The sequence below is a fragment of the Ictalurus punctatus genome, chromosome 21, assembly GCF_001660625.3.
Source record: "Ictalurus punctatus breed USDA103 chromosome 21, Coco_2.0, whole genome shotgun sequence".
NCBI classification, from domain to species: Eukaryota; Metazoa; Chordata; class Actinopteri; order Siluriformes; family Ictaluridae; genus Ictalurus; species Ictalurus punctatus.
In genome coordinates this window covers 15,960,821-15,987,832 of record NC_030436.2, presented here as the reverse complement: position 1 = coordinate 15,987,832, position 27,012 = coordinate 15,960,821, and the positions used below count along the sequence as shown (strand labels likewise).

The 27,012-nt window shown below is 41.8% G+C and overlaps 1 protein-coding gene across 2 annotated transcripts in view; it reads left to right on the top strand.

Moving 5' to 3' along the window:
• ptprga (protein tyrosine phosphatase receptor type Ga) overlaps positions 1–27,012 on the top strand; it is a 305,123-nt gene that overhangs the window by 257,970 nt on the left and 20,141 nt on the right. The window contains exons 10-16 of one of the 2 annotated variants that reach the window (XM_017450210.3): positions 6,330–6,438; positions 6,530–6,579; positions 7,539–8,295; positions 10,987–11,119; positions 13,086–13,229; positions 18,249–18,340; positions 22,365–22,456. In XM_017450210.3, coding sequence (XP_017305699.2) covers positions 6,330–6,438; positions 6,530–6,579; positions 7,539–8,295; positions 10,987–11,119; positions 13,086–13,229; positions 18,249–18,340; positions 22,365–22,456 — 1,377 coding nt within the window. The remainder of the gene's footprint in view (positions 1–6,329; positions 6,439–6,529; positions 6,580–7,538; positions 8,296–10,986; positions 11,120–13,085; positions 13,230–18,248; positions 18,341–22,364; positions 22,457–27,012) is intronic. The other variant, XM_017450211.3, reaches the window with a different exon arrangement.

Here is a 27,012-nt window from a genome sequence, read left to right as displayed (position 1 = left end):
CAAGCAGTAGCTTAATAATAAAAATATTTCATTTTCCTCAACGGGTAAAAATGAGAAATGTCAGTAACGGTCAATCGGACAAAGGTTAAACATGTTTCCCTTATCTTCACACACGCTCACTTTGCAAAAGCAATTATAGAAGTGAATTAATTAAAACGAGATGTGTAAGGATGTACCAATGCGTGAAGAGTTGAGATGAATTAGAACTGGATCCTGGATGTATTTTATTTCATTTATATCAAGTTCGAAAACGCATATGCTAATTCTCCAGTCGAATATACAATGAGAAAACGGATCATGAAATAACGCTGAGGATCTGGGGGAAGTGTAAGGTTGCTCTGCTGAGTCCTTGAGAGTGCATATTGAGCGTATCTCACTCCTCACTCTTTATTCCTCATTTCTTGATTTTACCTACATCCTACCAGCAGACTCCTACCGAGATAGAATCTCGTTTGCAACGGAGACCAGACCAAGAGGCCAGCATAGATTGAATTCTTTTTTTTTATGAGCTCTGAACAAATTCTGCTCAGTTAGCGAGTGTGTTATTTAGTTTCACGGAGCGCAGGGACGTTTCTGTCCGTCAGTAACGCCGCTTTTCACTGCACACGACCTCTAGATTGCGACGCTTGTAATTTTCCCCCTAGCGGCCGCCGTTTTTGCGTTCAGACGGACATGACGTGAGTATCGAATAGCATACCACAAACGTAATTTATTCAAATCTGTAGCACGCGTAAAAAAAACATGGGACATGAAATAGAACAGTGTCGATCGTTTACTTTCTGCATATAGTTTTCACAAATAGTTGTACTATTTCGGTAATGCTAACTAGCTAACGTCATCTAGATTGCCACGACCAAATGCATGTAGATAAAGACATGACAAGGGATTAACTAAATATCATATATGATACTAAAATATGATTACCATTAAAGAATATGTAGGGATTTAATAACTCTGCACACATTTTCCGGTTGCATGGTCATATCCAGTCTAGTAGAATAACTTTTCGACATGGCCGCGGTCTCGATCAGATCCAGAAGTTCTGCCCCGTCAGAGAGCCTGCGCGTGATGTGTGACTGAACAGGAATGACTTGTAGTTTGGTGTGTCTCATCCGTCTGAAGCAGTGAAAAGGCGAGCTAAGGGTTTGTTAAGGTTGCCATGTACAGTATATGTGTAGCAGATGAGGAAAACCTGGCATACGTCGCTGTAGCTGAATTCTGGTCAAAATCTCCAATAACTTACTTTGACACCTCAACTTGAAGAAACCACAGACCTTATTTCACTTAAACACGAACGCAGATTTCATGCATAAACATGTCTAAAACCTTGCCAGGTAAGTGTGATTTCCTCACACGGTGAACGTCACGCTTTCATCAAGTTAATGGATAGCTACGCGCCTTATCGAAATGGACATAAACCTCATCAATTTAGTTTGGAATCGAAAACCGACTGTCAAAATGTCCGTAATGCTCACGACGTAATCTTTAAATGCAATATCCTCCCTTTTTTGCCTTTTGGGGATTTTAAAATGGTAAAACTTTACTTGTTATCGAGAGATATGTGCAAATGAGAAACCTATTTCAGTTCAGGAAAGTTTTCTGTATCGAGTGGCATGTATAAGTTGTGGAAAATGAAAAGTCTTGAAGTGATATTATTTGATTAAATCAGTTGCCAATTTTAAATTCACTTTACTTTCTCTCTTCGGCATGATTTCATTTAGGAGAGAGTTTCAGGAACACAAGGTGCTTAAGCCAAGCTTGGCAAGTTCTGCTTTTTGTGCGTATTTGTGTAATAACCTCATATACATCTACATTATATCTTCCAACTGTACCACAGATCAATGACTTAATGCTGCTTATGCTGAGCCGCTCCACTTTGATGCCATTAATCTTGCGTTCGCCGCTGCTATAGAATAAATTAGAATAATGCAGACCTTATAGGCATTCGGGCGCTAATACAGTATTCATCCTGCTTCTCTCCGTCCCCGTTATCTTTGAAGTAGCACATTAGGTGCATACACAATAACCCGCTCCCACCTGCGGCCACACCTGTAGTCATTTGGGTGCTGCTGTAATTATCCGATGAAGCGTACTCTCTCTCTCTCTCTCTCTCTCTCTCTCGCCTCTGTAGAGCTAAAAAGCTTCGATCGGTCCAGCTGCGGCGTATCGAGTACATTTCTGGACATTAGTGAGGAAGGGGTCTCGGCAGGAGCAGCTGACCTTGATGTTCTGCTTTTGGAAATACTAATGCAGCATTCGCAGGCTTCGAAGCACTTAAGAAGAGCGTCTGGGTTTTACCTCTCTCTACACGAGGTTTTATTTTGTAACGGTCGGAGGGAGGGAGGGAGGGAGGGAGGGAGGGGGGCCGGAGTTAATAAGGGGATGTGATTGCCGATTCCCTGCTTGAGGGTGATGAGAGGTAGAAATGTTTTTTTTTATTTTTACTTTCTTTTCTTTCTTAAGCTTTCCTCTGCATGATCGGTAATGAAATCACAAGTGCCATGGAGGCCTTCTCCCCATCCACATCTGCCCACAATTCACATCCCTTCTGTTGCTCTGCCTCTCTCCCACTCTCTCTCTCTCTCTCTCTCGCTCTCTCTCTCTCGCTCTCTCTCTCTTTCCTATTCAGAGCTTCATTTCCATTTTTATTCTCAATTTCCTCCCAAGACACTGCAGTTATCTGGGTCACATTAGGGACCGCTGTGGCTTTATGACGGGGGGAGGGGAAAAAAAAACTTCTACCAAATCAACGGAGAATCCACTCAAGACCTGACGGCTTTTCCAGCACCGTCGCATGAGGTGGATAAGCCGATTTTAGAAGAGGAAGAAGAAAAAAAAAAACAACCTCTTTAGCGGTGTTAAATCGCGCAGGACGGGCACGGAGCAGAACAGGAGGGGGGGATGAACAGAATTTGTCTGATGTGAGATTTGGATATCCTCAGTACGGCGGTGTGATGTACGTACACTTGTGGTCACTGATCATACGTGATGAGAAGTGACGTTTTATTGTAGGAGTGGTTTGGAACCGGGACATTACAGGAAGAAGGACTAATGGTTGATGAAAGACTTGATATAAGGCTGTGCAGTTATAGGCAAATAATCAGCTATAATAACCACGTCCTGAAATTTTTTTCATCTCATTCCATAGCAGCATCAACGCTTTACAATATTTTATTATTAAAGAGCATCTATGAAACAAGTTGGGTTCTATTATCACTCACGTTGTAGCTAGTTAAACTTAATAAGACCAAAACAAGCATGCCATGTTACAGAGAAATCCGAAGGAGGACTTTCCTGTTTTAGAAAGATTTAGAAGTGTTATTTCTGACTTTTACAGTTCACTGACACTGGAGACTCCTTCCATGAGAAAACTATACTATACCAACAATTACGTGTTTCCTTTTGCTAAATAACCACACTTTTTAAAGTTATTACTTTTTTTTTTATTACGTTAAAATCGAGTGTTTGCTGAAAATATTATTTCCCGAAAAAAACAGTATCCATGCAAGGTCACGCTATATAGACTGATAAACTGCTGTTGTGCCCGTGAAAAACCTTACTTTTAAACATTGACTTGTGTTCCTCCTGGAAGGTCACATGACCAGATAAGCAAACATTTGCATTGATGCTAAGCTTATCCAGGCAATGTGACATTTCGCAAAGACAATATTAGCTCCTAAGTTTCATCCATAATGCTGGAATCCCCCAGAAATGTTACAGAGGAAAAGGAGTACATCGTATCGATCTTATTATTCGGACCGAATCGGATATACATTAGAATTATTATTAGAATTTTCTAGTAAAATCCACTAAACAGCATGACCTATTGGAGGTTGTCTTCCGTGAACTCGAATTACATTGCGTTACCGATCATTATGACTGAGGTATTTACTCACCTGGGATGCTCTACTCTCTTAATTCAGGATCTGTATCTCTAACTTCTTCTCCTATCTAAATTCATGAAACATTTTATTAGTATTAAATAATTCATGTGACATGGGCGAAGCTCAAATATTCACAGTGTGTGGTGTGTAAATGAGCATTCCCCTGTTCATGTTTGCTGAAAATACGAGTTAATTGTCCTGAAACGTCTGGGTGTGTAAATGAACAGCCCACTCAGCGTGGGGTCCGCTCCATCTCTCTCTCTCTCTCTCTCTCTCTCTCTCTCTCTCTCTTACACTGAAGCACTAAGGGGGCAATGAATGCTACATGAATTGAGGGAGACAGATGGAAAGAAAGCACTAGTGATATGTGATAAAGACTTGGAAAAATTCCAAGACTTTCTGATCATACCTAGATGCTATCCCATTGGCTGAAATCTACCATGTGGCTACATATACTGCTTGGACAAAAGTCATATAGTATCACATGAGATTGAAATAAATTAGCCAGCTAGTGTTTAACTGTGACAGGAGCATGTTAACTAAACATAAACAGCTACCTTGACAATAGTTCCATAAAATTGGAAACAAAAAGTAGAGAGCTGACCACCATTACTCCAAGGGATTGTTATTGGTACAGTTTCAATAAAAATGAGTCGACCCCCATTGCAAATCAGGTTTATTTTCAAAATTTACGGACTTTCAGCTGTTTGCAATGAACGAATCAAACCAAAGCAATTTAAAGGGTTCAAAACAAAAATAAAACTTATAATGATTTCTCCAGTTTCAAAATTATTCAACCCCCTGAATAGATACCCTCACAACAGCATAAATATGGAGAACAAGTGTTGTCTCAAGCACACTGATGCAACTTATCAAGGGCTTCATTAGTTGCAGCGGGTGTGCTTAAGCTATCAACGGCTGCAAGCAGATTTCTGAGAAGGCAGGTTGTGAAAAACCCTCGAGTGACTGCAGAAGACCTGCAGTGAGACTCGGTGAAACAGGCACTGAGGTTTCAGTGAGCACAGTAAGGCGTGTACTAAACGCAGAAGATTTCCATGCCAGAACTCCAAGACGTTCACCACTACTGATCTAAAAGCACAAGAAAAGTCGGCTCAAAACCATATACATAATCCAAAGAGGTTTTGGGATTCTTTTCTGTGGAGCGATGAAACAAAACTGGAACTTTTCGGCCCGATGGATCAGCGGTATGTCTGGAGGAAGAAGAATGAAGAAAGAACACTCTGTCCACAGTCGAGCATGGTGGTGGCTCGGTGATGCTCTGGGGCTGCTTTACATCCTCTGGCACTGGAAACCTGCAGCGTGTGAAAGACAAAATGGATTCATTGACGTTTCAGGAAATCCTAGGAGAAAACGTCAGGCCGTCTGTGAGGAAGCTGAAGCTTGGGCATCATTGGACCTTCCAACAGGGCAAAGATCCCAAGCATACCTCACATTCCATCAAGGCTTAGTTGCAGAAGTCCTGGAAGATTCTACAGGGCCATCACAGTCACCTGACTTGAACCCCATAGAAAATCTCTGGTGGGATTTGAAGAAGGAAGTTGCAGCACACAAAACCAAGAATATTACTGAACTGGAGGCCATTGCTCATGAGGAATGAGCTAAGATTCCTCAGGAACACTGCAAGAAGCTCCGCATATCATTTGCAGCAGGTCATAACAGCAAAAGGACGCTCTACTAAGAACTAAAGAAGCTTTCATTGAAGGAGTTGAATAATTTTAAAACTGGAGAAGTCATTATAAGTTGAATTTTCAGTTGAATTTGGGGAAACCACTTGAAGTATTCGTTGTGTTGAATTATTTCAATTGCTTTTGTTTGATTCGTTCATTGCAAACAGCTGAAAGTCTGTAAATGTTGACAATAAACCTGATTTGCAATGGGGGTCGAATAATTTTGATTGCAGCTGAAATTGCTGTGTCGCTACTCTCTGTCCCTCTATGATAATAATAAGTAAGTACTAAGTCCAAATAGTACTGCATTATCTAAACATTAAATCCCATGTATAGCTCTGTAACAGTGTAACTCATTAGGGCATGATCAGGAATTCTAAAGCTGTTCTTGATGTTCAGAAACAAAACAGTCGTCCCCCGTCCCCCCCCCCCCCCCCCCCCCCCCTTCTCGAGAGCAGGCTTCTGTAGAGCAGACCTCGAAATGCTACACATCTTTAAAGGACTCTTTAAAGAACATACCAGGTGAAAATTATTTTTGATAAAATGGTAAAAGGCTGCGTGGATGTTAGCTCGTTGCGCCTATCCTCCTTTTGTGCTGTGAATCAAACGCACCCTGTGCCTGTGTGAAGATAACACGCTCACATCACACACTCCTCTTACAGGAAGTGCTCCCCTGCTCTGCCTCAGAGCCCCGGGAGAGCCCAACACTGCGCGTATTTCAAGCGTGTTTACATGTGTGTGTGTCTGTGTGTTCCAGGAAGCCGTTATCAAGCCAGTTTCACCAGACGTGCTGTATCTCTTCCGAGTCCAGGCAGTGTGCTTGAACGACAAACGCAGCGACTTCAGTCAGAGCATGCTGTTCAGAGGTAAATGCGCACACACACACACACACGTGCACGTTTGTGCTCTTACACTCTATCTATTCGTCACATCCATGTGTTTGCTTTGTCATTTCAGCAAATACCACCAGAATATTCGAAGGGACGAGGATCGTGAAAACAGGAATGGTAGGTCCATCTCTGTACAGCAGGTGGCAGCCGTGTCTCCCTGTTTATTACACTCACACACACACACACGTTGATGAATTTACAGTTTCCCAACCAGGAGTTTGAGGTCAAATTAACTTAAAATATATAATATGTAACCATGCGTGATATGTTCCATACCAAGTAACTGAAATTCCATATGTTGAATCTAGAGATATTAATAACACATCCCAATTTAAAGGAATACTCTAGTGTTGTTGTTGTTTTTTTTATCCTATTCTCTATGCATGGCACCGGAGTGTATGGCCAACTACAATGGACAGTCATTTCGACATGTTTCCCTGTACTGAGAAAAGAAATGAAGGCTTCTGTGCATTTGTTTGACAGCCTCAATAACCACCCTTAGACTTCCATTATAAAATACAGTCATGTACACGGGAATCGCTTAGTTTTTCAGTACACGGAAACCGGTTAAAATGCTTGTCTGTGGTAACTGATACACGATAACACGACACGTGGTAGAAATTAAGTTTGAACGATCTCGTGTTCCTTTAACATGTGCCTAAAAACTATTTCATCTTTAGGACCGTGTAAAATCAGTCAAAATGTACTGATGCATTATTAATAAAAGAAAATCACCGGCGGCGGAATTTCCAAGCACAAGCGAGTTAATAAAAATAGCAAGGACATTTTAATAATCATTTTTATCACGATAATTATATTAATATTTCACCTATTAAAATAAAAGGGCGGGGGGTATGTGAAGATATTGTTGCATTTATTGAATTCATATAAAGGTTTCAATTAATGTTACTTAATATGTAATTAGCTACTTAAGGCATATAATTTAATCTGAAGAGGTTCTGGTGACAAAAAGTCTTGGGAACTCCTGCTCTATGTTATCTGTATTTAAACTTGTGTATTTTAATGCTTTTGCTCTCTCACACACGTACTTGCTCTCCGCTATCAATCCCTGTTAGCCCACGGTGTCTCCCGCGTCTTCGGCTGACATGGCTCCCATTAGCTCCGGCTCATCCACCTGGACCTCCTCGGGCCTGCCCTTTTCCTTCGTCTCCATGGCGACTGGCATCGGCCCCTCCTCCAGCGGTAGCCAGGCGACGGTGGCATCCGTGGTAACCAGCACACTCCTGGCAGGGCTGGGCTTCAGCGGCGGCGTCATCTCCTCCTTCCCCAGCTCGGCTTGGCCCAGTCTCCGCCCCCCAACTCAGACCCCACCCACCACAGCCGAACAGACTCCTCCCACCACCACCCCCGAAAACGGCCAGAACCAAGGCTCGGACGACAACGCCGGAGGAGAAAAGACCGTCAAGGCTGAAGGTGAGGAGGGTGAGAGGGACGGCGAGGAAGAGGAAGAAAAGGACGAAGAAGAAGATAAAGGAGCGGAGGGCAAAACCGTGAAGAACGCCCCAGATGATGTTCAGACGCAGGTGAACAGTTCAGCAGACCAAGAGCCTCCCACAACAACGCCCGAATCCACCGCCAAGGAGAAAGGAGGGAGAGAGAAGGAAGAGGAGGACAGGACAACGCCAGCCAGTGTACCACAGGACACAGAGACAGAGAGGACAGAAGACGAGGAGGAATCCAACGTGACTCCCAGCACAGAGCCTGGGATTGTGGGGAATGACAGTGTGGTGCTCCGGGCCCCAGAAGCCCCTCCAAAGGGTGGGAAAGGCAGCATGGGGGACAGAAGTCAGTGGCCCTTCTCCTTTCATACAGGTGAGATTCAAAGCAGGACGAACTCACTAGCACCATCTACTGGAAGACAAGAGAGACACACACGTAACATACCTGACCTACACATTCAGTTTTAGTGTGTGTTTGTGGAACCATAAGCACTTATTAAGAGGAAGCACATATCTTAATAACATCAGTAATTAGACTGTTAATTTAGCTTCGTTGGTTTATATTCTGATAAGGAAAGACCGAGAGAATAGTGAAGAGGTGTGAGTAAGTCAGTTGTGGTCATATACTCACTGAAAACAATTAGGAAATGATCTATTGATAAGACAAGGAAGCAGGAAGTAAAACCCAAACATGGTGCTGGTGCCATAACATGGAAAAAGGAAAGGTGAAATGGAGGGAAATTATTATTATTATTATTATTATTATTGGTGAAACTGTATATGAAATGCAGGCAATTAAATGCACCAAAAAGCAAAGGGAGTCAGCGCTCAATAAAGTGTTACATAATATCTAAATAACTAGTTATTATAGTTAATAACGAAGTCTTTTTGTATGTCGGTCCAAATATCCAGAACACGTTTCTTTAGCGCTAGAGCTGTCCTAAATAATGGAGATTGCAAGCCAAAACACACAGCGAGTTCGGTTCACGTTTTGAACTCGGGTCGAGTCCGAGTCTAATCACGTTCTCATTTTTAAAAGGGTTTGGTGCAAATGACAGAAAAACGGAAGACAAGTTGTAAACAGTGCAGATAAAGCATGGACACAGTGATGAACCTAGCAGGCATCATTGTCAAATATTCCTTGTGTTCTGTTTAAGAAAGTAGCATTTGTTTTTAGTTATTTTTTAAGGTTAGATCAATTATACAGTAGCCTAAAGAGTTTTGGCTTGAACGTGTTGAGTGTGTAAGCCGTTAGAGCAGCAGTCACACGCACCTACAACACATAAACCAGCAGTGACATCAGCAGCTTATCGCCTTCACACGCACGGTATCTCCTCATCCATCCTTTTCTCTCCGTCTCTGTGAGCGCTTGGGAGACACCGTCCTGGCCTAGTTCTGCAGTCCAGAGAGGATGAGAGGGAACAGTGTCTCAGCTGCAGGGGGGAGGAAAAGAAACTTCTCCATTTTTAGCTCTCTGGCACAGGAGTTATGTTTGGCTCTGCCCTGTGTGTGTGTGTGTGTGTTGTGTGTGTGTGTGTGTGTGTGTGTGTGTGTGTGTGTGTGTGTACGTTCTCTTCCCTCTCATATACGAGTCCTGTTTTTTTGGCTAAAGAGGCAGGGAGCAGACAGCATCAGCAGCTTGTTAGCATAGTGTGTTAGCGTAGTGCTGTAGCAGCAGGGTTTCATGGAGGTCGTGAGGTTTGGGAGCTGCAGCTCTGCAGGGTTCAGGCCCGTCACGGTCGCCTCTGAATCACTAACATGAGCTCCGGGAATGATTCTGCAGTCTGGAGCTCGGGTAGGCTCTCTCTCTCTCTCTCTCTCTCTCTCTCTCTCTCTCTCTCTCTCTGTATGTGTGTGTGCGTGTGTGTGTGTGCGCGTGTGAGCGTGCTTAGAAGCTGCATAACGCGACAGTGCATGTATCACAGAGAGAGAATAAGAAATCATTGTCTCTTGTTTGATAGGTTCAGAGCATCAGTATTAAAATATTCTTTTTCAGATTGCAGACAGGAAAGAATAGTAACAGGGAAAAGGGTGTGTGTGTGTGTGTGTGTGTGTGAGTGAGAGAGAGAGAGAGTGTGTGTGTGCACGCACGAGCATGTGTTTATAAGAGTGAATGTGGTGCACGGTAGTGCATGAGTAAACAGGGCAGAGTACACATACACACACACACACACACACACACACACAGTAGCTACAGACCCAATTGACTGCATGTAGATTTTGAGCAGGTAGCAGTGCTGATAGAAAACTTTTGTAGTGCAAATTGAAAGAACAGTACCAGTAAGATAAAATAGAGATTTATTTCAAATAAATGAATAATTTTTTTTTAAAAATCTTTCTGTCCTGTGTATTGTTTGATTGTAGATTGTTTTATTCTCTGTCTAATTTGTAATCTTCTATGTAAAGCACTTATATAAATAGAGATGACGACGATGATAATAATAGTCATTACATCATAACCTTTTCTCAAAACCCACAGAGAGACTGTAAAGGATCTAAATTTATATACGATCTCTGTCGTGCACGTTGACTTTCCTGAGAATGTCTGACAACATCAGAGCGTCTGTGATGTACAAATATAACCCCAAAAAAAAGAAAACGGCATTGGAGGAGGCTGTTAACATCAGAGTGCCGTGTTGGATTTAACATTTTACCTCTGTACATATCATTCCTGTCGTTCTCTGCCCATCAGTAGCGTAGTGCAGTTCAGCTTTCAGCTCGCAGCACATTCCGTCTTAAAATAAACCAGTGAAAGGTGCTAAAATGTGATTTTGATAAACACTAGCTGTCACGGTGGTCACTGTGTCTGTTTAGTGCGGTGTGCGTTGCCATAGAAAGGCCACATTTACAGATGGACGTCTCTGAGGGGAATCTCTTAAAGGTGCTAATACTTAAATGCTGATATACTGTATATATGCAACACAGAAAAGTTCCTTCCTGTGATAAACATTTTATAGCAAAGGCAGCAGTATTGTCGCTCTGTAAATCCACTTATATATATATTTGTGTGTGTGTGTGTGTGTGTGTGTGTGTGTGTGTGTGTGTGTGTGGGTTTGCGTTTCAGAGCGGACTATAGTCTCCAATATGCGACCAGTTCCCGGTGCAGGCAGGATGGAGTGGATCATTCCTCTAGTAGTGGTGTCTGCTCTCACCTTCCTCTGCCTCATCCTCCTCCTCGCTGTCCTTGTCTACTGGAGGTGAGAGAAAGAAAAAGGGGATTGAGGATGACTTTACCCCATGTGTGCTCATTCAGCCCAGAGTTTAGTTGTACAGTGATCTAGAAGGCTATTGGAGCTCATAAGTAAATGTCCAAGAGGTCTAATTCGTCACACACTCGCCTCAAACTTGAATCGGGTCGTTTAACGGAAAAATAGAGAAACAAACTCGGAGCATGTCTCGGCTGAACGACTGCATTTGAGATAATCCATTTACTGATTCACTGATTCAGCTACTGGACAGATTCACTGATTCACTTTCCAGTTGATTCACTGAATCACTATGTCAGTGTGTGTGTTCTGTCTCTTTCCTACACTTTTGGTCATCTGGTTTGTGTGTGTGTGTGTGTGTGTGTGTGTGTATGTGCATGAAGATTTAAGAACTAGTCATTTATCATGTCGAGGGTCTTGGAACCTTTACAGCACTGTGAGAGCAGGTTATGAGAGTGTATGTGTGTAAAATCCAACCCACGTTTGACGGTAAGTAAGATGAAGAGGGTCTGCAGCCTACCCTAAGGACATCGCCGTGGTGATACAAGTGCTATAGAAGCGGTTACCAAGGACCTGTTGTCATGGCCTTCACTCAGGCTTGATGAAGGAGGAGCCTAAATAGGTTTGCCGAAAGAGAGGGAGAGGATAGATATACAGATGAAAAAAGAGAGAGGCGGGGGATAGAGAGTGAGAGAGACCGAGACTGAGGATAGAGAGAGAGTGAGTGAGAGAGATGGAGTGAGAGAGTAAGACAGATTGAAGAGAGATAGAGATGAAAGAAGACAGTGAGTGAGAGAGTAAGACAGATTAGAGGGAGAGAGAGAGAGATGGAAAAAGACAGCGAGTGAGCGCAGAAGATGGAGAGAGAGCGTGAGTGAGAGAGAGAAAGGAAGGAGAGAGAGCTGCAGAGAAAAAGAGAGAGGAGAGAAAGACCAAGGACAGAGAGAGAGATGGAAGTTAGAGAGAGCGAGAGAGACGGAGGAGGATAGAGAGAGAGAGAGAGAGTGAGATGGAGGAGAGAAAGCGAGAGAAATCACATTACTTTCACTGTGTGAGAGATCACATCCACACTTTTAAAGGTGTAGTTTGTCATTCGTGAAAGTTTCTACACATATCCTAATGACATCATTTCAAAGATGCATTACAGAAATCTGATTTTCAGTATTTCCATGTAATTGAACTCTATGCTTCATTCATGTCAGTCTTTTATTTATTTTTTCTGGAATAAGAAATTATTCCTGCGCTATCTGGAACAAAGCTGCTCACCCCATCCCTTTTTCCATTCACAAGGCGTACAGTCATGCGGAAAAATAAGTACACCCCACGGAAATGGGTTTTTTTTTGACATATTGGGACAAGCAAACATTAGATCCTCTTTGAAACAGCGCCTGTTAATAACGTTGACGTTCTCTATCAAATAAAATGGGTGGTATTATATTTTCACATGACTGTACGTTGTTTCTACAGAGGCATTTGGTTGGAGCAAGGTGGAGGGCAGACTTCTCAGGCAGCGGAAGTCTCTAAAAATGACACACCGCCCCTTTAAAATGGCTTTAGAAACGTCCGCTCCCTTATTTCTAAGTTTAGAGTTTTTGGACTTCTGCTTTCCCTTGGCACCTTCATTAAGAATAAACAGGAACAAACAAACTTCCTTTTCTCTGTGTCACGAATCTAACAGTTAGCACACGCTGCAAAATCGCAACGTTTTATTTCAAATGAAACAATGTCCCTTTGTTTAAAAATCACACCCTGTACCCACTCAATGTGGAACATAGATTCCCCACATGTCTGAGACCGCCTAAGAGAAATGGTGAAAAGGCTTTATTTTTTGCGAATTAGAACAAGATGTGCTTCTGATCTGTTTCTGTTTCTGGGAATTGATTATCCCTCAGCTGTGTAGTCCATCTCCCAGAAGTGTGTCGTGTGCTCACTGGGTGTTGGTTTGTGTACTAAACAGCTCTGACTCGCACGGCAGCTCGTCTCCAGGTCACAGCTCCCTGCTCCGAGCACACACACACACCCCCATCTGCTCACGCTCACTCTCAGCTGGAGACCAGAACCCTCAGTCCATGCACTGGGACGTGTGTGTGTGGATGCATGAGTAAGTACGATGGGGCAATTATGGTTGTGATCTCTTTGCAGATGCAGTCCCACAACACACACACACACATACACACACATCTCTGCGCACACTTACAGAGAGAGATTATCCTTATTTAACATCGCTCTAACTGCTAATGGCCAACTACATCATCAGTACGTTTACATGGACGACAATAATCCGATATTAACCCGATTAAGACGATACTCTGATTAAGAATCTAGCATGTAACAGCCATTATTGATGACCTTAATCCGACTAAAGTCATACTCGAAGTAAACACTAATGGAATTAAGACGTGTGGAGTATTCCTGTTTTAGTCGCTCTATCTAAGTGTATTACAGACATGTACACAGCTTAATCACACTATTAATGTCGTGTGAGAGTTTTCACCGCATTTTGCGACAGGACACGTACACACACGGCAGTGCTCAACCATTTTACAGCAAATAAGAGAGCACGGCTGCGTCCCAAACCACGTACTTACCTGCTGTATAGTACACAAAATACATGTGTTTCAGCTACTATATAGACGGTAAGTACACGGTTTGGGACGCAGCCCACGGCTTCAAGCAGTCGTCTATGTGCACGTATAGCATGATACATAATTATCTGCACTTGAAGCTTTTGTAAAATTACAAATAAAAACAGCCAAAACTGTATGTGGTCCCATAACGAAGATGTCGAACGTATGTCGATACGTGAAGTTCCGGAGGGAACGGCGTGGCGCAGGGACGTAATGACGTGTGACGTTAATCGCTCTATGTTCTGTAACATGTAAAACCTGAACATGAAAGGAGTATTCTAAAAGCGACTCATGTAAACACCTTAATCACAATATTGTCTTCTTCAGAATAAGCTCAATAATTAGATTACTGCTGTCCATGTAAACGTAGTCACTGTTACATGACATCTGCCCCGCTGAAGTCTGGACGCTTTACTACGCTCTCGTATGAACTTACTAATTGACTGTGTTAGTACTATATTAACATCCTTAATATAACAAAAAGTTCAAACTCGAGTGTTATGTATGATTTCCAGCATTAATTCAATCGGAAAATATTTAGTGAGTTTAAATGATTAATAAGTCGACATTTGAAATTTCACAAAACGCAGCAGTTAAGAGCAAAGTCAAGTAGGAATCACCTGAAAGTTTCTTACTCACTAAATCATTTCCAGGAACATAAATACAAAAGCAATGGTATTTGAGGACTTTCTGTTTTTTCAGCATATTGTTTTCACAGTTTAAACTGGGGGATAAAACAGTCAGAATAGCAATGTAAAAGTGAAGCTTAATGATTAATCTGTCTATTTATATTTATTTTGAAATGTTTTTTGGACATGTTTAATACCTAATTTTCTATTTGTTATTTAATTTCTAACGTTCCGTTTTACTGCCAACCCGAAACAAATTTCATTTTGATGAAAAAGTACTCATATAAAAATGGTTTTTGAATGAGCAATAAATAACCTGGGCATTGTTTACATTTCTACTGTTGTATTAATAAAATTAATTGTATTCATTTTTGATGATCTTAGTTGTATTAATGATCTCTGACATTTCCAACTCCAAAATAGTGTTGAAAATGAAAGAAAAGCAAAATGCATGTTAAATGTTTTACAGATTAGTTTCCACCCATCTTAAAGCACTTGAAGCTTTTAGTTATTATTGTCTCAGCTGTGTGGAAGTATGTGGTAGAAGTGTGGTTATATTGTGCACGCACGTGTGTGTGTGTGTGTGTGTGTGTGTGTGTGTGTGTGCTGGCTAAAAGAGGAGTATGTATGAGGCTGCAGTCTCCATGACAGATAAACTTATCAGACTGAGAAAACCATTCTTCAATCCATTACTCTGTCTCCCCCCCTCTCTCTCTCCCCCTGAACATCTATACCTTTTGTGTTGTCTCTCTTTCCATATCTCGCACTCTTCATCCAGCGCTAGTTCTCTCTCTCTCTCCCTCTCGCTCTCTCTCTCGCTCTCTATCTCTCACTCTCTCTTTCCGTCCCCCCTGATCATCTATACTTTTGTGTTGTCTCTCTTTCCATATCTCTCACTCTTCTTCCAGCACTAGTTCTCTCTCTCTCGCTCTCTCTCTCTCTCTCTTGCTCTCTCTCTCTTTCTGTCCCCCCAAACATCTATATCTTTGTGTTGTCTCTCTTTCCGTGTCTTTCACTCTTCATCCATCTCTCTCTTTCTCTCTCTCTCTCTCTCTCACCCCCGCCCATCCTCTCAACCCTTTTTGCGTTTCTCCGTCTTTTCTGCTGCTCTGAAAGTGTGTGTGCGGAGTTCAGGAGTCTCCTCTGTGGTGTGATGGACAGGGTTGGGCCTTACTGAGGACTGCAGCTCTGACGTTAAAAGCCTTCAGGCTGTCAGCGGTCCATTCAGTGGCAGTTGATGAGCTCTTTATCTGCCAAGAGACGCACAGCCGCTCTTTAATGGACAGATTCAGTGCATCAGCAGCGATGCTTATATAATCTGTTTACTCCTGAGTTTTGATTCAGCGCTAACGTCTTGGCTTTGTACGAACTAGAGGTTCTTAAATTCTTGAATCGGATTGGTCAGAAAGTCTTGACACATGGAAAAGTTCGGTGCGTGGAAAGTACTGAGGACAGAGAAGTTTGCTCTTTGATGTCTTTTCATTTCTTTCACGGATGTTTCGTTAAATGTAGCTAATAATAGATTTTCAAAGCAAACGACGTTGTTCTATAATAAATAAAAGATTGTAATCGTTTGCATTGCGGTGGTATAAGAAGAATAAAACTTTTCAGGTCAGGGTAATCAATGACCATGCTTTCACTGATTTTTTTTTCCCCATAGCACACTCCCCCATGTTTTTGTAGCAGAATACATATTAATTACAATTTTATCGTTGTAGCGTTTAAACATCTGATAGCTAAGAGCGACCCTCTTAAGTCTTATGTCACCTTTTTTTTCGCAAGAATTAGACGCTACAAATGTAATAACTATGTAAATTAGAATTTGCATATTGGAATGTGATAGGCTGTTCAATTTTATGACACAGTAACACTCGCCTGGAACCTGTTCACGGCATTTTTAAATGAGATTTTAAACTCCGATATTCTTAAGAGTGCTGCGGTGAATATTTACACACTTTGACCAGTTTGCTCACTCAAATCAATTCAACCGGAAGCAAATAATGTAGTATTTCTTATTTCTTGCCATTCCAGGCATTTAATGTCCTCTTTTGTGAAGCTGTGTATTTCAATATGTGTCATGAGATGTGCTGTACGCTGTAATACTGATTTCATCTGAATTTCTCATCCTGTTCTGCCCCTTATACAAACCGAGTGACGTCATCTGACCTTTACTCAGTAAACGATTCATAAATTGTTGAAGTTTTGCAAAGACACATTTCACTGCTCTTAAATCACCCACCACAGCGATATCCTGTTTAATATCCTGTAGCAGTTCTACGTGCTAATGAATGCTTGGCTGTGGCTGGGGCTTCCCGTGCCATAGCTTGGCCTTTGTTCAGCAGAGCAGGCGTGTGGAACACAGAGGCTCTGGACCGTCACGCGTGAATTTCAGCACATGGAAGAAATCCTTCCGGAGGGTTCCTGAAGAAAGTTAAAGACAGGTCTTTCTGGCACGGCTTGGGGGCAGGTTAATGTAGTCGCGTTAGACTTTCATTTACTGACCACAAAGTATAGAGAGTACAAAAAGAAAGTAGTGTCCATCCAGCAGGGTGTGTGTGGGTGTGTGTGTGTATGACAGAGCAAGCAGCAGGTGCTGGGGGTGGAGGCAGAATGTCGTGCAAAGTTAATCCTATTGAACGGACTTAGGACTGCCTCTCTGTCACCTCCCTGTACTTCAGCAGATCTGAGATCATCTGAGCTGCGCGTCAGGTCAGGGACAGACATGCGAGGCTGGTCCAGGGTCGGTGGTGTTTTTTTTTGTTTTTTCACGCAGAGCCATGTGGCTCTGACCCCAAGTGTTAAATGAGCATGACACAAGAGAGACCCTCCCTCAGTCCTCCTCTTCACTCTCCGTCTCTGTCGTCCTATCAGTCATCAACAGCATGCCAACGCTTCTGCCTCTCTCCTACGTTTGTCCGTTTGTCTCCTCGTGTTGTCGGAGGATGAACAGATTGTGTTCTCTCCTGTGTGTGAAGTACAGGTAGGAAGACAAGCCTGCATTCCTCCATTCAGGACACTTACTGACTACAACCTGTCGCTCTGGTTTTCTCTTGCGCCTTCATGCTCTCTCAATGTATATATATGTATTTTTTTGTTGTTGTTTTTTTGTTTACCGTTTTCTCTGAGAGGTGTTATCAGGGCTGTTTTGTTTCTGTGTGAGCTAAAGACGCTAAACCAGTTTTCTCACGCTCTCCTTTTGGAACGGGAGCAGATTCTTCTTGACACTCGTGGTGTTGTTTTTTTCCGTTGAGAGCTGCATTCGTGAGCGTCTGTGTCTGTGTCGGGGTTTTTTCACCGGATCTGTGTAGACTTAGCACTCTCTGAGGTCTATCATACTGCCATATTGTGTTTGTTTTGGAAAAGGCTTTCTGGAGATAATGTGTCCTACTACTTTCTGAAGTGTGTTTGCGTGCAAGGTAGAGTGAGTGAGAGAGTGAGAGTGTGTGTGTGTGTGTGTGTGTGTGTGTGTGTGTGTGTGTGTGTGTGTTTAGTTAGTGTTTGCTCTTTGGATACGGGTGGAAAGTTCACTTTGATCCTGGCCCGAGTCCTTCCCTGCTGTATGATGATCGATCACCAAAGCGGATGTTACTCATTGTGACTAATCCATCACACCACAAACTTTTTCCTTTCATTTCTCTGAATTTCGCTATCGCTCTATTTGTGTCATGTTCTGTTGTCAAAGTATACGTTTATGAGATTATAATTAGGACTTTCTCTTCGCAGCACCTGTGATGTAAGTTAGGGCATGTTTATTTTAGGGTTCATGTGGTGCTGAGTTGTTTATTTTAACAGTTGTTAATGAGCTCTCTCTCTCTCTCTCCCCCTCTCTCTCACACACACTCTTCTTCTCCATGTGTGTATTAGGAGGTGTTTCCAGACTGCTCATTTCTATGTGGAGGACAGCAGCTCTCCGCGAGTGGTGCCCAATGAGAGTATTCCAGTCATCCCCATCCCAGGTGAGTTTCATGACCACAGTCCTGCTTAAACCATACAACGTGGACGTCTTATTATAAAATGCCCAAACCTATGGTCTGTTTATAAATCATACTTTATAAGTCTGTGTGTGTGTGTGTGTGTGTGTGTGTGTGAGCGCGCGCGTGTGTGTGTGGACATGTTCTTATCAATACAAACACAGCTGCTGTGTCTGATAGCTTACCAAACCCAATATTTACTATATCACGCCTATATGTGTCTTATGTAAAAGGAGCAAAGGAACCGTTTTTTCATTTTTGTTTCATGTGCTTTAGAAACCTTATGTTCAGGCTAAAATGTGAAATATTGGTTCTTTAGGTAGTCGATAGTGATTCATTAGCTGCTCATTTTTTGGGGGGGCAAAAAAAAGTCTTATGATTATTAACATTTAAACATAAACAAACAATTTCTTCAATTTCTGCACATATATTCAGAAGTGACTCAAGATTGTATATTGTCCCATTGTGGTTAATTGTTTATTTATCTATCTATTTATTTGTGGATCATTGTCCTGCTGGAAGATCCAACCACGGCCCGTTTGAATCTTTCTGGCAGAGGCAGTCAGGTTTTCATTTAATATCTGTTGATATTTGATTGAGTCCATGATGCCATCTATCCTAACAAAATGTCCAGGTCCTCTGACAGAAAAACAGTCCCAAAACATTAAAGAACCTCCACCATATTTAACCGTGGGCATGAGGTACTTTTCCATATGGCTACCTCTCTGTGTGCACAAAACCACCTCTGGTGTTTATTACCAAAAAGCTTTATTTTGGTTTCATCTGACCATAGAACCTGATCCCATTTGAAGGTCCAGTAGTGTCTGCACACTGAAGACGCTCGAGTTTGTTTTTGGATGAGAGTAGAGGCTTTTTTCTTGATACACTTCCAGACAACTCGTGGTGATGTAGGTGACTTCGGATTGTAGTTTTGGGGACTTTCTGACCCCAAGACACAAATAACTTCTGCAATTCTCCAGCTGTGATCCTTGGAGATTTTTTGGCCACTCAAACCATCCTCTTCACAGTGCTTTGAGACGATATAGACATACATCCTACTCATCAAGTTGACTGGAGCTTCTTAATTATTGCGCTGATGGTGGAAATGGGCATTTTCAATGCTTGTGCTATTTTCTTATAGCCACGCCCCATTTTGTGAAGCTCAACAACCTTTTGCCGCACATCACAGCTATATTCTGTGGTCTTACCAATTGTTATGAATGACTAAGGGAATTTGGTCTATGTGTTACCTCATATTTATACCCCTGTGAAACAGGAAGTCATGGTTGAACAATTTCCTGTTCCTAGTCACCCAGGTGTACTAAAAAAAAAAAGGAAACTATCAGTGGGAATATACGTCAAATATATTTTTCTCATATGAATTCATAGGGGTGCCAATAATTGTGACACACACATATATTTAACAAAGATTTTTTTTTGATAAACCTGTGTTGTGTTTGCAGTTGTTTGATATCCATGAGAGCAGAGTATTTTTGTGAATTTTAACCATTTTTCACAGCCTTCTTTGCTCATACATACCAAGTGTGTCAATATTAGTGGAGGGCGCTGTACATCACTTTTAGTGTCAAATAAAATCCATGAAATTTAAAGCTTTAAAAGTGGCTTTACAAATATTTTAGAAACAAGGCCTCAGGACTGAAGCATTCGATCGTTAGTAAAAATGGGTCAGTGAGCCAGTGGCCATCTTTCAGGAGCGTATTTTACTCAGAACACGAGGTGTGTGTTTATGGTTGCACGCCGACCCGTAACACGGCGCTGTTTACACTGTTTGGGTTGTGGGTTTTAGCCTGGTTATTCATACACCATCTCAAACACTCGCTCATAATTTACCCAGCGCTCTCCCTCACTCTCTCTGTCTGGCCTTTTGCACTCTGTGTAGAAATAATTGGAGCTGTCTTGTGGAGTGAAAAGTGTGTGTCTGAGTGTGTAACTGTGTAAGAAGTGATGGAGTGGAGCCGAGCTTATTTTACTGTCTGCTCCACACTACTCCTCTGCTAGATTAGGGTAATGACCCTTGGACGTAAAAATCCATCACGGCATTGATTTGAACATGAACAGGGAGTGATGAGCTCTTCACTCTGCTAATAAAGATGGTTAAAGGATTTTTAGCCCAGCTCTGTTATGATTCTTGCACTACCTCTTTGGCGTTATAACTATTATAGTTATTAACAGCATTAACAGAATCCATATAACTTCTGACAAACCACGTACAATACCAGACTCACCAGATTTATTGCTATTATTTAGGGAAATAATTCGCATAGACACAGTGTCGTGTGTGAGTGAAAACACACAAGTACATGAGAACAGTCAGCCTGTTGTTTTTTTGTTTTTTTTCTACCTCTAGAATACTGACGTGAAATCTGTAAGAAAGTGTGTGAAAAATGAGCTGGTCTCTGAAGTTACCGTGTTGAGCACGTCCAACCACACCTTATTAATTTATTTTTTTTTTTTAACTCCACCCCTTCTTTACTTTTACATCAGCACTAAAACACAAAAATACTCTCTCACTCTCTCTCGCTCGCTTTAGTGAGTATGAACAGATTGAGGTCTGAATCTTTAATGCTTTCATGGCAGCCATCAGATTTCCACCTGTATCAGATGTAGACTGGAAATGAATTTTCCCCGTTTTCATCTGTCTCATGAGTAAGAATGTGGGTAGTGAAACATTGGAGCAGGTTTTTTTTTTTTTTTTTTTTTCAGGAAGCATGTACTGATGTGGAGTAAAATGAGCATGTTTGTCACCAAATGTAATTCAAAGAGATATTGTTCCCTTAAATCTGTCTTTCACTGCTAAACTCCAGTGCTGGAATTTCAGGGGGAGACTGATGGAGGGATGGAGGGTGGGATCGACTTTATTGAGCCCCAAAGGGAAATTTGAAGGTTGATGAGAGAATAAATGGTTTATTTTCAACACTGTTGTGTCACTCGTCCATATTCATGCCCGAGGTCTGAATTATTGAAATATAACAAATAAGAATACATAAGTTTGCCTCGCACCTCCAGGGTTGGGGGTTCAATTCCCGCCACTGCATGCGTGCGCGGAGTTTGCTTGTTCTCCCCGTGTGCCGGGGGTTTCCTCCGGGTACTCTGGTTTCCGAGTAGGCTGATTGGTGTCTCTAAATTGTCCGTAGTGTGTGAATGGGTGTGTGCGTGTGTCCTGCTATGGGTTGAAACCCGTCCGGGGTGTCCCACACCTTGTGCCGCAGGTTCCCTGGGACAGCCTTCAGGCTCCCCACAACCCTGTGTAAGAAAAGCGGTACAGAAAATGGATGGATGGATTATTGAAAATGAATCCGTTTATTGGCAAATCAGTGAAAATGACAAGCAACAACCATCAAAGAGTGAAAAACCCCTCAATGCCAGCCAATTGTTCAGTTTGCAATGGCTATTAGCACCATGTAGATAAACATTATGTCCGTACATTGGACTAGTATTATGTACAAATAAAAGGGATAGAGTTTTTGAAAAGTTATAACATGTTTCAGTGGATAATCTGATCTGGATACTGTAGATTAGTGCCCAAGAACTTCTGCTGTAATCATAAAGACTATCCTGTGCTCACAATCCGCTCATACGGATCAACACGGGACGTCTTTACTCTTCTACACCTGTATACAGTAATTATTTATAAACCCACTACCCGCTGTCACCCAGAAGAGGACATGTTCCCTTTTGAGTTTGTTTCCTCTCAAGGTTTCGTCCTCATTTTGCTCACTGTTGCCTCTGGCACCTCATTCGAGATCGAAATCTATATAGTAAACCACAGTGTATATAGATCATTATTATTATTATAGGCATAGGGTTTGTATTTATCTGTGTGCTGCTGTTGTGCGTTTACAATCATTCTCAAGTATCAGTGTCCTGGACAGTGCTTAATGTGTTATCATTATTATGGCCAAAACATTTGCTTTTATGACATTGCATGCGAAAGGAAGAATCTTCTTTTCTTCACTCTTTATGTTTCTGTTCTCTGGCTGTGTTGCAGACGACATGGAGGCGATCCCCGTCAAACAGTTTATCAAGCACATATCAGATCTGTACGCCAACAACCAGCATGGATTCTCTGAAGATTTTGAGGTGAGATTTAATGCCTTCTTTCACAACTACCACACACACACACACATACACACACACACACACACACACACACACACACACACACACATACACAGGCTCTCTGTACTTTAATGGCTTTTGCTCACAACATTTAGTCTCTGTCTATGAACAGCTGGCATGTACACCCTGTGTGTGTGTGTGTGTGTGTGTGTGTGTGTGTGTGTGTGTGCCTTAATGTGTCCACAAGCTTGTATGTGTGTTAAGCATTTCTGGCAGGATGTTATTATAGGCCAGACTGGCATCACTCTGTCAATGTGTCAGCAAATAGGGATGTTTTATAGCCCTTCTGTGAGCGTGTGTGTGTGAGTGTGTGTGTGTGTAAACCAGATGGTCTTGGACATGACCAGCCCTCGGTTGTAGCTTGCCTTGCCCAGGCCAGAAAATCATGTCACGTCTGTGCCGAGCTGTCAGACCCTTCAGGCTGTATTAATATTAATCTGCAGCCGGATCAGAAACGATCAGTAATCCACAGAGGCGCAGGACCACACGTCTCATATTATCCAACCGTCTGCTGCTTTATACCTAATGATAAGCGGTGTCGAGATTTTATTTATTTATTTTTTTAATTTGTGGACCCATGAGATAGGATGTGTGTGAGAGTTTTAGTCACTCAGGTCATGGTGAATGTCATGTAAGTAGGACTTCCTGTGTATTTGGGGTAATTCACACATATGATCTCATTAGATTGACACGATACGGAAGCCTGAAGGTGTGAATTGGTATGAGTTGACATGTGTAAATATACCTAAGTGGAATAAGTAGGTCATGTTTGTTGAGAAATAGTTGGTCCTTTGTGACATAGGTGAGAAATCACCTCTGTCCAGAAAGCGTTCTCTAATACAACACTGCATTCAGAAATATGAATACTCCGTCTCATGACTTCATAGCTGAGAATTAGACAGTTTAAATTTTCTCTCCATATATTCACTAATGAAGCCCTTTGAATAACTGGCAAAACATGATGAATAAATAGAAATTCCTGTCATTAAGACAGGATATATGATTGAATAGTGCTTTCCACTAATATTGGCACCCTCTCATGCTCTCATGGTTATCAAACAATTGCAAACAAAACACAGGTTTATCAAAAAAGAATCTTTGTTATATATAGGTGTGCAACTATTATTGGCACCGCTATAATTTCATATCAAAATCAACACAAAAATGGTTTACTGACCACAAAATCGAGGTCCTGCCATGGCCATCCCAGTCCCCTGACTCGAACCCAAGAGAAAACCTGTGGGGTGAACTGAAGAGGAGAGTCCACGAAGTCTGAAGGATCTGGAGAGATTCTGTACGGCGGAACCATCTCAGATCCTTCGCCATGTATTCTCCAGCCTCATCAGGTATTATAGGAGAAGACTCAGAGCTGTTATCTTGGCAAAGCGAGCTAGCACAAAGTATTAACTACAAGGGTGCCAATAATTGTTGCACACCTATATTTAACACAGATTTTTTATAAACCTGTGTTGTGTTTGCAATTGTTTGGTATCCATGAAACCAGAGTATTTTTGTGATTTTTTTTTTGTTTGTTTTTTTAAACAAAAGATCAAAAGGTTAAACAATGAAGACACACATTTTCACAGCCTTCTTTGCTGATATTTACCAAGGGCGCCAATATTAATGGAGGGCGCTGTAAATACTTCCCTGGGTGAAAGTGTGTTTTTATAGAAACCTCTCTCTGCTTTTCGGATTCCACTTCACTCTTTCAGTCAATCACCGAGGAAACCTAGACAAATCAGGTTAGATCTCAGACGCTCCAACCATGTTCTTATTTTGTGCACTTTTCTGCCCACTAGCTTCAGAATCCTCACTGTTGTAAGCTAATTGGCTGTCAGGTGGGAAAACACACTTTTAAATTGTGACACTTTTGGAGCAAGATATAGTCACAGGATTGAAAGAAGTCCCCAGCATCATTTCTCTAATTTCATTTAATAAAAACATTTTTGAAACAGTTAGTGGCGAGTAAACATGGTTGCCTGTTTGAAATGTCACTCAAACAGCCTCATCCTTTGAAAGTCGTCGACTCTTGGCCATGGTTATTAAAGAAACGTACCCGACTCTTTAGCAAAAGCTAGAGGTCTAGTTCTCGAGTCTAATACATGCTAGACTGGCATCAGATCTGCAAATTAGACTGGCGTGTTTTATAGTCTAGCTATTGTATTTTAGAGATGGTGTAGTTATAGTGTAAAATGAACTAGAATAAAAATAATCTGGCATTAGATGAGATGACCGAGCAAACAAATTTTGTCGCAGGGGTCTGTAAATATGTGCGCGGTAACTCTGAGCAATACTTTAATCAGGATAGAGAGTGAAGGTGAGTGTGTGGATGGAGTTTACATGCTCGTACTTATCTTTACACATTCAAAGAAGTGGTGTCAGGGGGCCGGCATGCCCTTCAATAGCGCCTTCTTTGCTGCCTCGTCCTTTCTTCCCCCTGTACCTCTCCATCCAGTATAGCAGAAAAGGACAGAGCCAAACCCCCGCCCCCGCCACCCTTTTTTTTTTTTTTTATATATATATATAAAGGGAGCCTCTAGGGCCTCTAACAAGTGGCTTTGTGCTGCTTTGGCGAGAGAGAGAGAGAAAGGTGGTTGGGGTGGCAAGAATTCAGGCATGTGTGCACTCCAATTGGGAGATTTTAAAGGGATTCCTGGGAAAAGAAGAGGGCTTTAGGAGAGGGAGCCAGAAAGATTGGGGGGATATTTGGAGTATGGCAGTGTTCTGGCAGTGTGTGCAGAGAGATAGAGGGAGGGGGAGCAATTATGGATGAATAGGTTGAGCAGGAAAGAGTCCAAAGACTTAAAGACTCAGAAAAGCTTTAATATGATTTGGTGCGATCTAAGACTCGGCTGAATTGATCAAATTTGATCCTTTTGAATTATCCAAACATGGGCTTTCAGTTACATAGTTACATCACACACAAAGCTTATCGATGATTAAAGTTATACATTACTGCTTTTAGATCGAATACATTTGCCTGTACACACACACACACACACACACACACACACACACAAGAGCTGCAATTTCTTGCCATTTTCCTGTTCTTGATCGTACTGAAGGAGTTCTGCTATGCCATGAACTAGGAGATTAGACAAAGGTCAGACTCTCACTGGTGTAATGTAACGAAGGAGTAATACTTTGTTGCAGTACTTCAGCATTTTGGGGAGAATCTGTACCTTGCTTGAGTTTTTATATTTCTGTCAACTTTTACTTTTGCCCCACTACATTTCCTAAATAAAACGCATCTCCGATACATTTCCCCCAAGCATCTTCGTTACTAAAAATATCAAATTTTGTAGTCCCACACCGAGAACACAGACTGCAAGCAAGCAGATTTGACAACTCGGTGGTCCAGTCACTGATTGTTTGCAAGTGCTAACAAGGCTCCATTTTTAAGGGGGTGTAAATGCTTAAAAACAATAAACGTTTTGTATTAACAGCATTTACTTGTACTTTTACTTTCAATACGTGAGTATCTTTAATATAAAATAAATACTTTTCATATTGAAGTACATTAAATATCAGATACATTCAGACTTTTACTCCAGTAATATTCTAAAAGGTGACCTTCACTTCTACCGAAGTCAATTTCAGGTAAGATAGCTGTATTTTCAGGTACGTTATCCAACTCTGCAGACTCTGTAGTTTACAGGTGCAATGTAACCTTCTAACATGAAACATGGCGTTGCTATTTTTGTGTCTTTGTGAGTATGACATTCAGAATCTGTCTGTGCAATGGTATTTTCAGTCTCACTTTGGTCCACCTGGGCTAATATTACCACATAATAAAAAAATTACTGAAGTTGTACGATCAACATGTTTTTTGATGCAAAGCCTTCAAACGTCCCGTCCCATTTCTGACAACTTTTAACGTTACCGCATGTAAACGTTAATCGGCTTATACTTGCCATCTCATAACTAACTACATACGATTAAACTATTTTCTCTTTAACAGTTGAGTGTAATCCCAAATTAAATGGCAGACTCACGTAATGACATCACTGAGACGAGGAATAAAAGAGCAGAAAGAAAGAGAACACATGTTTAAGTGAGATGTTTATATTGGAAATGTACGTATATGTTATGAAGAACGCATCACTGTGCTGCACTGCCGGACCACGCCTCTTTATAATGTGTTCAAATTAACCACGCCCCTTTTACAAGTACCCTGCTTTTCACCTGGCTCCCTCCCGGGAATATGGTCATAAATGTAACATGCGATCAACCAGCAAAAACATGATCCTGCTACATGCCTCATTTTTGGATTTGTGTGGTAGTCATAAAAATAAGGCAGTCAGAGGTTAGTGCTGGCATGAAGTCGCTGGTGTGTGCGAATGTGAGTGTCTTGGAGATGGAGGCAGCTTTCAGGAAACAGATGTCACTTGCAAAGTCTCTGCTGTTGCTGTCGCCTCTGGCAGTTTTTTAAACGCCTCGGAAGTGTCAAAGTATCAGATCAACACACCTCTCTTCCCCTCAGCCCTCATTCACACTGGATGCACACACACTCATAT